The following is a 17,395-nucleotide window of genomic DNA, read 5'->3' as shown; positions in this document are numbered from 1 at the left end:
CCGACGTGCACAGGTGTCTCTAGATGTGCCATTATAGGGAGTGGCAGAGGACACATGGGGCTTCACTTTCTCACCAGCTGAGCCAAACACCTGATGCTTCAAAAGAAGGAAAGAGGGAAATAGTTAATACCTTGCCAGTTTTCAGGAACTACAGTGCAGAGAACTTATTCTTTTGTGATTCTAATAAGGAGACTAATAAAAATCATCTAATTTTAGACTTCAGGGTAAATGCTGTAGCACGGTGCTTTCACCCTGCTCTCTGGAGCTCCCAGAGGGGTGCAGAGCCATCAATACATTTGATTGCTGCTTTAATTCCAAGTAGTTCTTTTAAAACAGAAATAACTTTAAAAGGTTTTGTTGAAAAAGAAAGCCTCTTAGAAAATGTCTACTACCTTTTCCAACACTCAATATGAAAAAAAATGTCCAAATCCATCAGCTAAATCTAGAGTAAAGCCAGGGATTATGCATTCATAGAAATTCTGTTTCATTGTCCTGATCACCAGCTATATGAGCAACACTATATTCTAGGGATGTAACATTTTCTCCCAAGTTTATTCTGGAAAAGGAGACAGGACATACCTAAGTTGGTAACTATGGCGGGGAAGTCCTGAGCTGTTGAGGTTACCAGTTGATACTCTAATCTCGAGAAGGTGAGGAAAGAAGGAAATCTGTGAGCTACAATGTTCAGAGGAGTGTTGGCTGAGGAGATGGGGCTTGCGCTGGGTGTCAACATTAGATTACAGTTTACTGAGCATTTCATGACAGGTATTTCCAGTATTCAACTTAGATATCCCCCTGTATTTGTTTTTAGAAATGCCATTGGATTTAAAGAATCTTTTTTTAGTCCAGAAGGAATTACCAAAACATAAAAATGGAGTCAGGTTCTGTCAAAACTGTCCATCACTTAGGATTAGTCTCACTCCTTCTTTAACTACATAGTCTTTGCTCTCTCTCAGAGCACCTATTCTGTTTAATGTTACCACGTTATCTTTAATGTATTTATCTATTTGCCTTTTTAAAACATGCGTCCATGTTTTGTCTTTCGTTAGTATATCAGCTACGTTGTGTGTGTGGCATGTGTCAAACACATGCCAGTCGGTCAGTACAGGGATGAATAAATGAGCAACATTTCAAAGAGTACAGTAGTTCTGTGTGGAGGAAGCATATAGATGCTTCCTCATGCCCATCCATAAGATCACTCCCAGCTTCTCCACTTATTCATGGATCCATTCAGCACATATTTATTGAACACGTACTGTGGGACAAGCACCGTGCCAGGCACTGGAAATACAAGAGTGCATGGTTAACAGTGGAATGTAGGGTCTATCAGAGGAAAAGACACAGGACAGACAGCTCTAGGAATAATTTATTACTGTCGTGTTAAGGGCTGCACTGAAGCTTCAACCTGAAGGAACATGCGTGACTCAGCCAGGCAGAGTAGGGAGAGTGTTCCGGGAAGAGGGAGTACTGTGTACAAAGGCTGGGAGGCAGCAGGAGCGGGCTGGAGGGATGGGACGGCTGTAGAGTTGAAACTACAGAGGTAAGTAGGGATGCATAGGCCTTGTTGAGGACTTTGGACATGAGGAGCATTGAGAGCATTGGGAAGCCATAGAAAGGTTTTAAGCAAAGAGGTATCATGACCATATTTGTTTTTTGAGATCACCTGGCTACAGTGTGCATGGGGCAAAAGTGAATTCAAGGACACCACACAAGAGGCTACTATCATGGTCCAAGTAATGGATACTGATGGCGTGAACTAGGGTGGTGGCAGTAGAGATGGTGAAACTTGGGCAGGCTTGAGACAGTAGCTAGAGTCAACCAGACATGATGGTTGGTGGTGGAAGTAAGTACCAAGGATAACACCCACAGGTTTCTGGCACGAACAGTCATGTGAAAGTTGGTTCCATTTACTAAAGAGAAGCAGGTTTGGAGGAAATGATGAGTCCAGTTGGGGTCATGTGAGATTTGAGGTGTCTGGAGAGACATCCAAGTAGACATGTCAAGTAAGTAGTTGGAAGGACTTGGAGGCACAGTGTGATGGACCCCCACCCCAGCTTCTATGGGGAGGGAACGAGGCAATCTTAGAGAACACTGAATGAGAAAATGTCCTAAGCAGAGCTATGCTGTTTCAACTCAGTTTCTTTTTTAAAAATGCTAATTCACTAGGAAGACCAATTTCTTTAAACACCTCTCTTGAGACATGAAAAAGAGTTTTTGCCTCCTCTCTTTAGAACTAACTGGAAAAGACAAGTGTTAATGATGAACTGAAATAACTCTACGTGTGAATGATGACTAACATCCTAAGTCTTGGTCACAATGATTATGACTGAAGCATTCATGTATATTCTGTCTTGTAACAGTTTTTTGATGAACTTTCATTTTGCATGCAATCAGGGATCTTTGACAGTTCCTGTACTTCGAACAAATGCAGTTATTTAATTGTGTGATAATGTAAATACTGTCTATGTCACTAAGCTTGGCACCCCATGAGAAGGGGTCCTGAGTCTTTCCTGCTCCCCCCTGTACTTCAAGAATATGAGACGTGCTGATTTAGATGGAGTCAGGGTGAGCTGGAGTGTTTCTCTTTGTTCAGGAGGGTAGCAGTGGGCATATTTATTTAAAATAACAATTGTGTAGGAACATCCTTTAGTGGTGGCATTTTTATTATTTCTATTTACAAGTCCGGAAGAAGTATCTCAACTTCTTGTAAAATAAGAAACTATAAATATTCAGTACAAAATTGAAACCTTTTTTATTGAAATAATCCCAGACAACTGAATACAGCTAGGTCCTATTAACCTCCCCAAAGAAAACTTTTTGTGGGTTTTAGACCCATAAGTGCGTTGTTTGATGTTATGAAGTACTTGGCTTCTCTCAACGTAAGAAAACTTTTGAAGCAACTATTTGAAAAACAGATTTTGCATGGTCCTTTTATTACACACACAAGCAACATTTCCTTCTTTTTTAGATTACTCACTGACTAGTGCAGACCTGTCGGCCCTGCAGGGCTTCAACTCCCCAGGAATGCTGTCTCTGGGACAGGTGTCAGCCTGGCAGCAGCACCATTTAGGACAAGCAGCCCTCAGCTCTCTCGTGTGAGTAACTAGAAATTTTCCCCAAATCTGTACCCCTATTTCCCAACCTCTGTCTCATTCCACTGTTTGAAGAAAGGCAGCCTGAAGGTATTCCAGCCTACCTACCACCCTTCTCTTTTTTTTGCCTTGGTTAACATCAACAAAGAGAATAAGAAAATGAGCTGTGCCCTTTGCTTTCTCCCTGGATCGTAGGGGAGGAGTGGTAGGGCTTGGGTATCTTATGTATGAATCAAGCTACATGGGATTCATGTGGTTGATCCCAGCCCACTGCATACACTGTATACCTCACCAAGAAGGGTTCACAAAAGAGAATGTTCCTTATGGACAGCGTGTGGGGGTATAACTGAAAAGGGTTTACAGTGGTGCCCAGGTAGGACCAGGCATCACCAGCAGAAGGAATGGTGCTTCAGTAGAACCAGAATAGTCAGCCCACAGAGCAGCTAGAGGAGAACATCCTAGAAGAGGGGACAGTATAGCAGGCCCACGTGGCCTCCACGAGGGTTGGCTGCCTCGCCCCTGCTCAGGACACTCGGGACACCCAGCCTCCTAGCCTCCTGCCCTGAAAATCCCCAGAGAGCTTCCCTGCATCCTGAAATAGCTCCACAATGCATACTGTTATCAGTCGTCTTGGGAATTATGTCATGGAGAAAGGCGCAGAGTATCTGAGGGAAATTTCTTTGCCTACACAGGTGTTTGGCCCTTGGGCCTTTGCAGAGCATCGTAAATGAGCACACTAAAAACAGGCATGCAAAGGCAAGTGGAAAAGGCTTGGTGCTCAGACTGGGGGAATAGCCTGTATACACTCTACTGTGTCCTACTCTGAGCAAGTCACTTAGCTTTTCTGAGACTCTTTCATCATCTGGAAATAGGGTGACATGACTGAGTTCTGAGAGCTGCTGTGAGAATAGGTGACATGTTGTGCCTGTCACAGAAGCAGCAGAAAGGAAGAGAGGGAGCAGAATTCAAGTTGCCATTTTGTTCCTCTGCCATTTTGGTCCACGTACAGCATTAGTCACTGACACTGTTTTGGATACTTCATCTACAGAAGTACCAAGACTATGGGTAACAGGACCAGTCACTAAAAATCTCAACTGTACTTGTTTTTTTCTACCAGAGATATATATTTTTCTTCTGTGCAGGAAACACCAAAACTGGTCTTGGGGAGTTCTGACAGTATTTCAGACCCTGGACTTTTTTTAGTCAGGTGGTGTCTGTAATATTCCATTTATGCAGATGAACTCACTCATCTACCATATCTTTTTTTTTTTTTTTCTTCAGTGCTGGAGGACAGTTATCTCAGGGTTCGAATTTATCCATTAATACCAACCAAAACATCAACATTAAGTCAGAACCAATTTCACCTCCCCGGGATCGAATGACCCCATCAGGCTTCCAGCAGCAGCCGCAGCCGCCGCCGCAGTCACAACCCCCCCAGCCGCAGCCGCAGCCACAACCGCAGCCGCGGCAGGAAATGGGCCGCTCCCCTGTAGACAGTCTGAGCAGCTCGAGCAGCTCCTATGATGGCAGTGACCGGGAGGACCCGCGGAGCGACTTCCATTCTCCGATTGTGCTTGGCCGACCCCCAAACACTGAGGACAGAGAGAGCCCTTCCGTAAAGCGAATGAGGATGGACGCGTGGGTGACCTAAGGCTTCCAGGCTGGTGTTTGTACTTTCTGTTACTGCAGTGAACTGCTCTACATATCTAAGTTGGTAAATAAGGACATGAGTTAAATATATTTATATGTACATACATACATATATATCCCTTTACATATATATGTATGTGGGTGTGAGTGTGTGTATGTGTGGGTGTGTGTTGCATACACGGAATCAGGCACTTACCTGCAAACTCTTGTAGATCTGCAGGTGTGCATCCCATGGCAAACAGAGCACCCTGTAGGCAGAGTCTAGTCTGGCACTTCTTGGACTACTTGTTTCATAAGATAACCAGTTTTTGCAGAGAAACGTGTACCCATATATATAATTCTCCCACACTAGCTTGCAGAAACCTAGAGGGCCCCTACTTGTTTTATTTAACTGTGCGGTGACTGTAGTTACTTAAGAAAAATGCTTTGTAGAACAGAGCAGTAGAAAAGCAGGAACCAAGAAAGCAATACTGTATATAAAATGACATTTATATTAATTACCCACCTGGCATGGGTCTCTGTTGCAAAGAGGTGCATGGGAAAGGGCTGTTGATATTAAAAACAAAAAACAAAACAAAAAAGCCCCACACATAACTGTTTTGCACGTGCAAAAATGTATTGGGTCAAAGAAGTGATCTTTAGCTAATAAAAAAGAGAGAGAATAGAAAACACGCATGAAATATTCAGAAAATATTAGCCTAGAAATATAGAGCATTAACAGTAAATTAATATATTAAGTTATAATTGGAATATGTCAGAAGTTTCTTTTTACATTCATATCATAAAAATTAAAGAAACTGATTTTAGCTCATGTATATTTTATATGAAAGAAAACACCCTTATGAATTGATGACTATATATAAAATTATATTCACTACTTTTGAACACATTCTGCTATGAATTATTTATATAAGCCAAAGCTGTATGTTGTAACTTTTTTTTTAGAGAATAGCTTTATCTTGTTTTAACTTTCTAGTTTTATTTTAAGAGGGGGAAAAAAAACAAACAAAAATATCTTGCAAGCAGAACCTTGGAAAAAAAAAGCCATGAACACTTATTACTCTATATGTAAATTAAAAGTTGAGCCAAACTCTTTGTGTATATAGAATCTTAAATATATTATCACCTTTGATGTAAGTACCTATGTATTGTATGGTCACCAGATTAAAAAGTATATTTTTGTGGATTGCCGCCAATTTAGGGGGAAAAGGCGAGATCCTTATTAAGTAGAGTATTCACTGTTTAATATTTACTATTTTGTTAAATATACTGTACTTTGGATTTTAATTATTGGCCCAGTCTTTTCAGAGGATTGTATAAAGGGGTTTCTCCCCTCACTGGTGGTGAATGTGTGATGTTACATTGTAATCTTTGTGCTGTATGGGTTGAGCATCATTATATATTTTATATGTGTATATAAATAGCAAAGTGGCAAAAAAATTGGTGTTAAGTTCATCCTGCATAAATGTAAAATGTGTTGTGAGATTTTATAAGGCATTATTTAAAACTTGCCTTTTGTGAGGAAAAAAATATAGTAGAAAAGTTGACCTAATTTAATTAATATTAGAGAAAATGGCAAAATAGTTGATGAGCACAAAGGTTTTATAAGTGGTAAATGATTAGGGAAAAATATTCGTGGGGAAAGGGGTCTTTTTTCCTTGACCCTCTAAAATAGCGTGATGAAGCTGGTTACAGAATACTACCACGCCGGGCACTCTGTGCATCGAATGACACTGCAGTGTGGGGAGCAGTCCTCTCATGGTGCCGATTCTTGGCACAACTCTTGCCATCCTAATGCCCTCAACTGAGATGCTGACCAAGGCCTTACTCTCACAGGAAGACAGCTTAAGTGGTAACAGCAAGTTCGGCAGGTCCCTGGGCTTGTGCCATGAACAAAATTCAAAGTCCTGTATGTCTTTCATCATCAATTTTTAAATATTCCCTTTCCTGAGAAACTCAAGGGGTTAAAATTACTGCTATTTTCTATTTTAAACTTAATATTAAGCAGTTACCTATAATTTTTACTTATGTTTTGGTTTTTCCCCCTAAATTGCGTTCCTTGTGACGTTTTCCTCCTATGCTCTTTGTGACAAATCATCAGCCAGACTTCCTGGCTGACACACAGGTAGTAGGTACAGGATAAACTTGTGGCGTTCCCAGCTGCAAAATGGAATTCTGTTTTTAATGACATTTTTGGTAGTAAATTTTGATAGAGGCCAAAAAAGGGAGGGCAATATGCTTTCTCCTCTCATCAGTTTAGACATTTGGCTCTTATTCAGAAAGGATTGTTTTTTCTTTAAAATATACTTATTTTACTGAACTGCTTACAGGCACATTTCTTCATGAGGTCACACCTAATTGAAAGAAGACAGTTTCCCAGCACTGAATTTCCAGGATAATCCTTACCACTTTGTAAACCATTTATAGCTTTGGAAGTGTTCAGTGCTTCTTTGGTTGTTATTTATGCATGTTCATGAACTTCTGCTGTACATGGGATAGGAGTTAACACATTCACATTTACTGTCTATTTTCTTGTGTGCCTTATGAGATGGCTTTTCTGACTGTATCTCAATAGTCTTTCTTTCTATGCAGGTTTATAATCAGTACAACTACTGTTTTCTAAAATAATATCACACAAGGCTCGGAGTTTGTATTTCAATTACACTGACCAAGTAACAATGTATTCCGTTTTCAGGAACTGAGTATTTGACTGTTAACCCTTTTCCCATACACCCAGTGTGACTTAGAGCATATGGACTTGACAGAGACGCCCTCACCCAGACCCCATGTACGAACACATAAACATACATGTCTCCTGGTGGAAACCAGCTCAGAGTGGGGAAGACACTAACCGTGTTACTTTAGAACCTACTTTTCTAACCCTTTTAGACTCATGTGTTTTGTATGACACCATCATAAGAAATTTTATCCCTGCAGATGAATTATTTTATTACTAAAAGACAAAAACAAAAAAAGCTTAAATTGCACTGGTTAAAGTACAGTTTCCAGCAGCTGTACTTCCTTCAGCAGTCTACCTGGTACTACATTGAGAGTGAAAGTCACCATTTTACATCTACAGATGGTCCCAATCAAAAATCAATCTTTTGAGCCCTAATTATGTCCATTGTGTTAGAAACTAAATCAGGGGTTTGTTCTAAAAGAACAATATATGTTTTACCATTTCCTTTTACTGTAAGGACAACTAATAAAGCATTAACATATTTTCTGTATTAACCATCATGCGCACAAGAAATACATAGTAAATAAGGAACCAGAAAACTCCTGGCATTGGATCATAAGAAGCTAGATGATTAGAATGTGAAAAAGATTTTACAAATGTAAAACTTTTATTTCTCTGTAGAAACTTTCTTCACTTTGCTGTGCAAGAAGACACTGCTTTGCTATATTTAAAATGGCTTTTTTAAAAGAGATTTATGTATTTGGTAAATGTTTGTAGTCAACAGTTCACACAAGAAGCTGTACACGGTTTGATCATGTAAAACCGTTTGGCGGCACAAGCTGGACTTTGTTGCCATCCTTGAGATGAACCTTTTAAGAAAAATAAGTTAATCTCAATTTTTCCCTGAATGTGTTTTTTTTCTTCATTATACAATAAATATTATAGTGAACTTTTTATCAAATGGTTAAGAAAATGTTAGAGGTTGTTGTAAACTCTTTGTATCCTGCACTCACTACAGTAAAGATGGACTGGCTTTTCCTGTGTACTCCAGACTCTGTCATGTTTGCCACCAGTCGTCCTCTTTTCCCTTCCCCTTCTCTCCCTCCCCTTCCTTTCCCTTTCCCTCCTCCTCCCCTCCCCTCCCCTCCCTTTTTCCGCCTGCAGGTCCCTTTCACTTGCTTTAAGATGTGGTCAGGGAAACTGTTGGCGGCACCCCACCAGCCTCCCCTGTATTGGCTCCCGAGGCCTCTCCTCCTGGGGCAGCCCTGGACGCTTTAGGAAGCAGCCAGGGATCCAGTCCCAGCATCAGCCAGCCTGGCCGTTCTGTGCATGCTGGTGTGGATACATTCAACCCATTCAGTCTCTGATCGAGGCTTCCTGCAGAATATGCTACCAAAGTGTGGGAGTGGGGCATTGCCGGCACTTACTATCATCCGAGTCTATTTCTCCCTCAAGTTTAGGTGGTGAAATAATTTGTTTTACTCCACATGCATACATAATACTGAGCTGGGGTGGCAGAAGACAGATTTACTAAAAAAAAATTTATTTTCAAAAGTGATAGATGTGAAAAATTATCTTAAACTTGCAGCAGAAAGAGTTCCTCTGATTCTCTTTCTAAGCCATCTCCCAGCTAAGCAGATTCTTGCTATCAAATTAAAAGCTAAATTTCTGTGCTGGCTTTACTTGTTGGCTACTGTGAGACACTTACTAGCAAGTTTTGAAAAGCTGGTTGAGGCCTGTGGCTAAAAATAATCCCACCGGCAGCTGCTTAAAATCAATTCATTGCGATTTCCTAGTTGGCTCCCATGGGTGCTGCCTCTCTCTAGGCTTCGTCTTGTTTTTCAGTTGATTCTGTGACTGACACCAGCCAAGAAAATGACTTTTCAGTGATGTCTTCTGCCAGTGGGATGGCTTCTCCTGCCTGCTCCCATCTGCCTGTCAAGTCTCTCACAAGGGGTCAAAGTACCACTTGGTTGTAGAACTGAGGAGGCAGCGGTCTTCCTTCCAGCTGACACAAGAGTTGGGAGGTTCCAAATAGGCACCTGGAACACTACAGGAAGGGGCTCGTGGGGGCTGAGTGGACACATGCCGCCAGGCAGAGTGTGCTTAGCCCAGCGAGTGAGAGGTGGGCCCCAGCCCATGACTGCACGTAGCTGGGGTAAATTCCCACCTCCACCGCAGTGTCTGCTTCCTAGAGGACCCAAACTAACAGGGCAGCTTACCCCACTTTGAGAACATGCCCTAGACTCCAGTCACTGTCTTACACACAGTCTGCCTGCTCTGTATATACCAAAGCGGCTGAACGCAGCTGCGGAAGAAAAAAATCAGTTATACTAACTGGTTTCACCATATTCTCCACCACCCTTTTAAAACTTTATTTTGAACTAATTTTTAACTTACAGAAAAGTTGGAAAAATAGTAGGTTCCATATGTCCCTCACTTAGCTTTCCCTAATGTTAACTTACATAACCATAGTTATCAGAACCAAGAAATTAACATTGATACAGTGCTGTTAACTAAATACTTTATTTGAATTTCACCACTTTATCCACTATCTCTGTTCTAGGATCCAATCCAGGATCCCACATTGCATTTAGTTATGTCTCTGTAATAGTTCCTCAGTCTTGTCTTCAAAAAGACAAGACACTTTTGAAGAATACTGATCAGTTACTCTGAATAGTATTCCTTGATGGGTGGATTTGTCTGATGTTTTCTCATGATTGGAATGTGTGCATTTTGGCAAGAATTCCACAGAAATGATGTATCCTTAATGCATCATGCAGTTCATGTCATATGTACAGGTGATGTTGACCTTGATTACTTGGTTAAGTGGTTTCTATTGGGTTTCTCCACTGTAAATTTACTATCTTTCCCTTTGTAGTTGATAAGTATCTTGGGGAGATACTTTGAAACTATACATAGGTTTTTCAAACTTTCACCTGCTAATTTTAGCATCTTGTTTAGAACAACTAGTTCTGTAGTATTTGCCTGTTTTTTCTGTTTATTAATTGGACTTCTGAAGGAAGAGCTGTCTCTTCTCCCCACTAATTTATTTAATCATATTAATTATGGAATCATGGATATTTATTTTATTCTATGGGTTATAATCTAGTACTATCATTATTTTATTCCTTAAATTATTCCAGTTTTGGCCATTAAGAGCTCCTTTAGGTAGACTCCTGTGTTCCTTGGAAAAGCTCCTCCCCATTTTTTAAGCATTTCCTTACTTTCTGGCAAGATGTTAAACACTCATATTCATTCCCTGTCCAGGTACTGGAACAACCACCTCTCCAAGGATTCCTAGTTCCATTTATTGGAGAATGGCATTGAGAATCCAAGATTTTGGCACTACATGTGCTCACTGCTACTAGAGTCACTGCTTTTTGGCCCTCTCTGCCACCAAAGCTAGGAAATAAATGTAGGTATGCTCACTCACAGACACACATCCATATTCTGCAGCTAGTTATCAAAACATATGTATGTGAAAAAACATGAGCTTACAGTAACACTTCCCATTTCAATTCAACATCACAGGGTTCATTTTAACCTTTCCTTATTTGTAAATTCTTTCTCCTAAGGTAAGAATCTGGCTCTCATTATCTGCAATCTTTTTACTTACTTGTTTAGTTCTAGCGTACACATAAGGTAGTTTCAGAATTGCTAGTCCAGGGACTTCCCTGGTGGTCCAGTGGTTAAAACTCTGTGCTTCCACTGCAGGGGACACGGGTTTGATCCGTGGTCGGGGAACTAGGATTCTTCATGATGTATGGCATGGAAATTAAAAAAAAAATAGCCAGTCCACATCTGTGTGAGAAACACATTTATTGACCAGATTAGAGCATTTGTGTAGTTCTTTTTCCCTCTGGCCTTATATTATCCAGTGAGGACAGTGTTTTCCATGGTTACTTTACGTTCCCAACCACCTTCAGTGTTAACGTTATTCAATATAATATAGTAAGGATCTCTTGTTGGCTTTTCTTTCATTTCAGGTACTCCCCCTCCTACTAGTTGGTTTTAATTTATTTGGGGGGAGATAAGTGAATGGTATCTGAAACATTATGTTCTAAGAGAGCTATACAAAAGATACAGTAATGTCACTCTCTTCTCACCCCTGCTACCCCATCCCCCTCCCTGACTTTCCCCACCAGCCCTCTATAGATAACCAGTCTCTAGCTTCTGGTTTAATCCTTCCTATATTATTTCTTTTGCATAAATTAGCATTTTGGTGGGGGTTTTTTGTTTGTTTCTTTTGCTTTCTTCACTTAACCATATGTCTGGTATAAACAAGATATAAACTACACACTCCTAAACAACTAATGGGTCAAAAAAGAAATCAATCAAAAGGGAAATCAAGACATATCTTGAAACAAATGCAAGTGGAAACAAAACATACCAAAACCAATGGGATGTTGCAAAAGCAGTTCATAAAGGGAAGTTTATAGTGATAAATACATTTATAAACAAAGATCCAAAATAACCTAACTTTACACCTCAAGGCACTAGAAAAAGTAGAACAAACTAAGCCAAGGTAAGCAGAAGGAAATAACAGATCAGATAACAGGAAATAAAGGAAATAGAGATCAGAGCAAAAATATAAAAGATTCAAAACCAAGAGCTGTTTTCTTTAAAAACAAAATTGACAAAACTTTAGCTAGACTAATTAAGAATAAGAGAATACAATCAGAAATGAAAGAGGCAATATCACAACTGATAACAGAAATACATAGCATCATAAGACATTACAGGGAACACTCGTATACCAACAAATTGAACAACAGAGAAGAAAGGGATAAATTCCTAGTAACATACAACCAACCAAGACTGAATCAGGAAGAAACAAAATCTGACTAGACCAATAACAAGAAGATTCAATCAGTAATCAAAAACCTCCCAACACAAAAAAGCCCAGGACCAGATGGTTTTGCTGGTGAATTCTAAATCAGTTAAAAATTTAATACCAATCCTCAAACTATTCCAAAAAATTGAATTGGAGGGAACACTCCAAAACTCTTTTTATGAGGACAGGACTACCCTGATAACCAAAGCCAGATAAGGACAATACAAGAAAAATTACAGACCAGTATCCCCAATGAACAGAGATGCAAAAATTCTCAACAAAATATTAGCAGAACAAATTCAATGGCACATTAAAAGGGTAATACACCATGATCAAGTTAGATTTATCCGTGGGATACAAGGGTGGTTCAACATATGCAAATCAATCAATGTGATGTATCACATTAATCGAATGAAAGGTAAAATTCATATCATTTCAATAGATGCAGAAAAAGCATTTGACAAAATAAAACATCCTTTCATGATAAAATGCTCAGTAAAGTGGGTATAGAAGGAGCAAACCTCAATACAATTAAGGCTTTATATGACAAACCCACACCCAACCAACCCACAATCATATGCAACAGTGAAAGGTTGAAAGCTCTTCCTCTAAGATTAGGAACAAGACAAGGGTGCCACTCTCACCATTCCCGGTCAACATACTGGCAATCCTAGTCAGAGCAATCAAGCAAGATAATAAAATATAAGAAGATTCTGGAAAAAATGGCTATGTAAAAGATCCCGGCTTCCCTGTCCCTGAGCAGAGATCAATGATTAGGCAGCTATCCACAAATAAAAACAGCTCCAGGAAATCTCTAGAATCCACTTATGAAATTTTAGCAACATGGTGGGGAAAAAAAACAAAACCAATAAAACCCAACAAACCTGAGAATAATGACGACACAAGAAGAGAAGGAAGACAACTACATTTTGCCTGTATCATCCCATCCTCCAAGACAGTATTCAGCACCAAGAAGGCCAGCTTCTAAGAGTGCCTCTGAGTGGGAGACCTGCCCTGCAGACAAGCTCAGCAGCTTCCACCACTGATGAAGTCACCAGCCAGCTGCTCAGATTTGCCAGCCACACCACAGGTATTTACATTCCCCAATGCCAGCCAGCTGAGCTTCAGTCCAGTCCCTCCCTGCTTCCTAACCCCCTCCCCCCAACCCACTGCCTCCTGCAAGAGCCTGGACCTGCACCAGTAGCCATCCAAGGTCTCTGTGGCTGCACATGGATAAGAAGTCAGACACCTGAGTCCCTCCCCACCCCCACCAGAGCCTGGGAGCTACATTTAGAGCAAACTGGCTTCAACAGCTACATGTGCAAGACACAAACCTCAGTGCCATCAGCTGACCCCCACCACTGGCTCCGTGCTAGGGACTAGACCTTCCAGCTGCCCACCAGTATGCCGCCAGCCTGATGCTGGTCACTAGCCTCCACTGTAGCACATATGCAGGGAGAGGAAACGGTACAGACACAGGTAAACACACTGACTGCCAGGCCCCCTGATGCTGCTTTTGGGCAAGGATCAGGCCCTGCCTTCCCTCACAGGGAAGCAACAAGATGCCCACCTATAGACAGCCCCTCCAGCTTTGCTCCAGCATGCCAATGCCCAACCCCCATCACCAGCCCTCACTACAGTGTGCACAACCCATGGGGAGACTGTAGCACACTGACATCCAAGGACCCTGCAGCTGCCTGCAGGCCTGGATCAGGCCCTGCCTTCTGTCACTGGCCAGCACCACCACACCTACCTGTAACCAGCCCCTCCAGCAGTGCACATGCATGCCCCCAGCCTGACCCCCACTCCTGGCCTTCACTGCAGTGTGCATGCCCAAGGGGAAAGAATACAGCCACAGGAGAGAACACCAAGGACCAGGGCCCCTAGCAGCTGTTTCTGAGTCCAGATGAGGCCCTGTCTTCTGTTGCTGGCCAGCACCACCATGCCCACATGTAGCTAGTTCATCCAGCTGAGGGCCTGCATGCCCCACAGCCTGACCGCTGTCACTGTCCTCCACTGTAGTATACATACCCGGGGGTAGAGTGTGAAGCCATAGGAAAACATGCTGACACCCAGGTCCTCCACAGATGACAGTGAGCCCATAGCTGGCCCTGGCCCTTGCTACCTGCCCTGACCCCCATCACTTCAAGTGTGCCTGCAAATAACCTCTGCCACTACAAAGGCAACTGCAGCAGCCCCTGAAGCAGAGTATGTGCACACCATTGGCTCCAGCCACTACTGCTGCCTGCCCTGGTCCCTAGCTATTGATTCAAGAGGCATGCTTAGAAGCCCAACATCCCTTGCAGCCATTTCAGATTCCCTGCAGTGCTCACCCAGGAATACATAGTTGTCAATACTGTGAATCCTAGTGGCCTTGAGACAAAGAGACATCACACCCGCATTGGATCCAGTGCTGCCATGTGCCCTGTACCACTAGATCTGGGGTCACCACACAATCCGGTGTTCCCCTATCCACAGGTAACAGGCTTCTCTTACCAAAATCAGTCCATAAAGTCTGGAAGAGGTGACTACCTCTTCAAATGCTTGGACACCTACACAAGGCTACAGGGATCACAAAGAATCAGGAAAACTTGTCTACCAAAGCAATACAGTAAACCTCCACTATCCAGACCAAAGAAATGGAGATTCATGAATTGCCCAACAAATAATTTAAAATAATTGCAAAAGAAAATTGCCTACAGATGCTCAGAGAGCTAGAAGAGAACACAGATAAACAATTTGATAATATGAGAAAAATAAAACAAGAACGAAATGAGAAGCTCAATAAAGAGACAGAAAACATAAAACAAAGCCAAACAAATTTTGAAGGTAAAGAATACAATGACTGAACTGAAGCCTTCAACAAAGAGCTTCAACAGCATATTTGAACCGATAGAGGGGAGAATCAGTGGACAAGAAGACAAGTCAACTGAAATTGTACAATGAGAAAAGCAAAAAGAAAAAATAATGTAGAGGAACAAAGAAAGCCTACAGAAGTTATGGGTCATAATCAAAAGAAATAATGTACACATTACTGGAGTCCCAGAAGGAGGAGAGAAGGAAAAAAGGAGTAGAAGCTTATTTAAAGAAATAATGGCTGAGAATTTCCCACACATGAGAAGAGAATTGGACATTCAAGTTCATGAAGCTAATAGGTCACCAATCCAAAACATTCTTCTCCAAAACACATAGTGATAAAATTGCCTAAAACCAAAGACAAAGAGAGAACTTTAAAAGCAGAGAATTTTAAAAGATAAAGAGAGAATTCTAAAAGCAGCAAGAGAAAAAAAAATTCTCTCATACAAGGGAGCCCCCATAAGACTATTAGCAGATTTCTCACCAGACACTAGGCCAGGAGAAAATGAGATAATACATTCAAAGTGCTAAGAGAAAGAAACTGCCAACTAAGAATACTTTACCAAGCAAACTGGTCCTTTAGAAATAAAGGTGAGGGCTTCCCTGGTGGTGCAGTGGTTGAGAGTCCACCTGCCGATGCAGGAGACACGGGTTCGTGCCCTGGTCCGGGAGGATCCCACATGCTGCGGAGCGACTAAGCCCGTGAGCCATGGCTGCTAGGCCTGCGCGTCCGGAGCCTGTGCTCCGCAACGGGAGAGGCCACAACAGTGAGAGGCCCGCGTACCGCAAAAAAAAAAAAAAAAAAAAAAAGAAATAAAGGTGAAATAAAATCTTTCTCTAATAAACAAAAGCAGAGGGGACTCATCATCACTGAATGTACAGTACAAGGAATGCTGAAAGGAGTTCTTCAAGCTGAAAAAAAGGCCACTAATTAGTAGCTTGAAATCATGAAAATATACAACACACTGGTAAAGGATAGAGTAAGATTTTGAATACCTTAATACTATAATATGATATGCTAACTACTTAACTCTAGATAAAGGCTAAAAGGCAAAAGTATTAAACATAGCTTTAGCTTCAACTATTTGTTAATGGATACACAATAAAAAATGTAAATGGTATCATCAAAAACCTAAAAGGGGAGGGTGAGGGGGAATAAATGGATACAATTTTTATATGCAATCAAACTAAATTGTTATTAGCATAAAATACACTGTTATATTTATAAGATGTTTTATTTAAACTTCATGAGAACCCCAAAGTAAAAATCTACAACATATACATAAAAGATAGAAAAGAGGAAATTAAAACATAACACTGTGGAATATCATCAATTTAAAAAGGAAAGCAACAAGAAAGGAAGAAAAGAAAAAAATGGAAATATAATAACTGTCAGAAAACAATAAGATGGCATTAGTAAGTCCTTACCTCTCAATAACTATTATAAATGTTAATTGATTAAATACTCCAATCAAAAGACACAGACTGGATGGATAGATTAAAAAAAAAGACCCAACTGTATATTACAAGAGATTCATCTAAGCTCTAAGGACATGCATAGGGTCAAAGTGAAGGGATGGCAAAAGATATTCCATGTAAGTGGAAGCCAAAAGAGCATGGGTAGCTATACTATATCAAACAAAATTGACCTTAAGCCAAAAATAGTAATAAGAAACAAAGATGGTCATTACATAATGATAAAGGGTTCAACTCATCAAGAAGATATAACAATCATAAATGTATATGATGCGCCCAACATCAGAGCACCTAAATATATTAATACTAACAGATCAAAGGGAGAAACAGGCAACAATACAATAATAGAAGAGAATTTCAATAACCCACTTTCAACAATATATATATATCATCCAGACAGAAAATCAATGAGGAAACAGTGGACTTGAACTATACTTTAGACCAAATGAACCTAACAGAAATATACAAACATTTCAGAATATACATTCTTCTCAAGGGCACATGCAACGTTATCCAGGATAGATCACATGACAGGTCACAAAAAAGTCTTACCATGTTTAAGAAGAATGAAATCATACTAAGTATCTTTTCTAACTGCAATGGTATGAAACCAGAAATCAATAACAGGAGGAAAACTGGAAAAATCCCAAATATATAAGACTAAGAAACATGTTCCTGAATAAACAATGGGTTAAAGAAGAAATAGAAAAGGGAATTAAGAAATATCTTGAAACAAATGAACATGGAAGCACAACATATCAAAACCTATGAGATGTTGCAAAAGCAGTCCTAAGAGGGAAGTTT

At 40.7% G+C, this 17,395-nt stretch overlaps 1 protein-coding gene across 34 annotated transcripts in view; it reads left to right on the top strand.

Moving 5' to 3' along the window:
• The window catches only part of MEF2A (myocyte enhancer factor 2A), a 181,831-nt gene extending 173,364 nt beyond the window's left edge, over positions 1-8,467 (top strand). For 33 of the 34 annotated variants that reach the window (XM_067029499.1, XM_059058526.2, XM_067029512.1 and 30 more), the window contains 2 exons: positions 2,969-3,095; positions 4,374-8,467. In XM_067029499.1, coding sequence (XP_066885600.1) covers positions 2,969-3,095; positions 4,374-4,743 — 497 coding nt within the window. In that variant the 3' untranslated portion in view covers positions 4,744-8,467. The remainder of the gene's footprint in view (positions 1-2,968; positions 3,096-4,373) is intronic. The other variant, XM_067029526.1, reaches the window with a different exon arrangement.
• The last annotated feature ends 8,928 nt before the right edge of the window (positions 8,468-17,395 follow it).

The sequence above is a fragment of the Kogia breviceps genome, chromosome 3 (assembly GCF_026419965.1).
Source record: "Kogia breviceps isolate mKogBre1 chromosome 3, mKogBre1 haplotype 1, whole genome shotgun sequence".
Classification (NCBI taxonomy): domain Eukaryota; kingdom Metazoa; phylum Chordata; class Mammalia; order Artiodactyla; family Physeteridae; genus Kogia; species Kogia breviceps.
The sequence above is the reverse complement of the archived record's forward strand: the minus strand, read 5'-3'. Positions and strand labels throughout refer to the sequence as shown.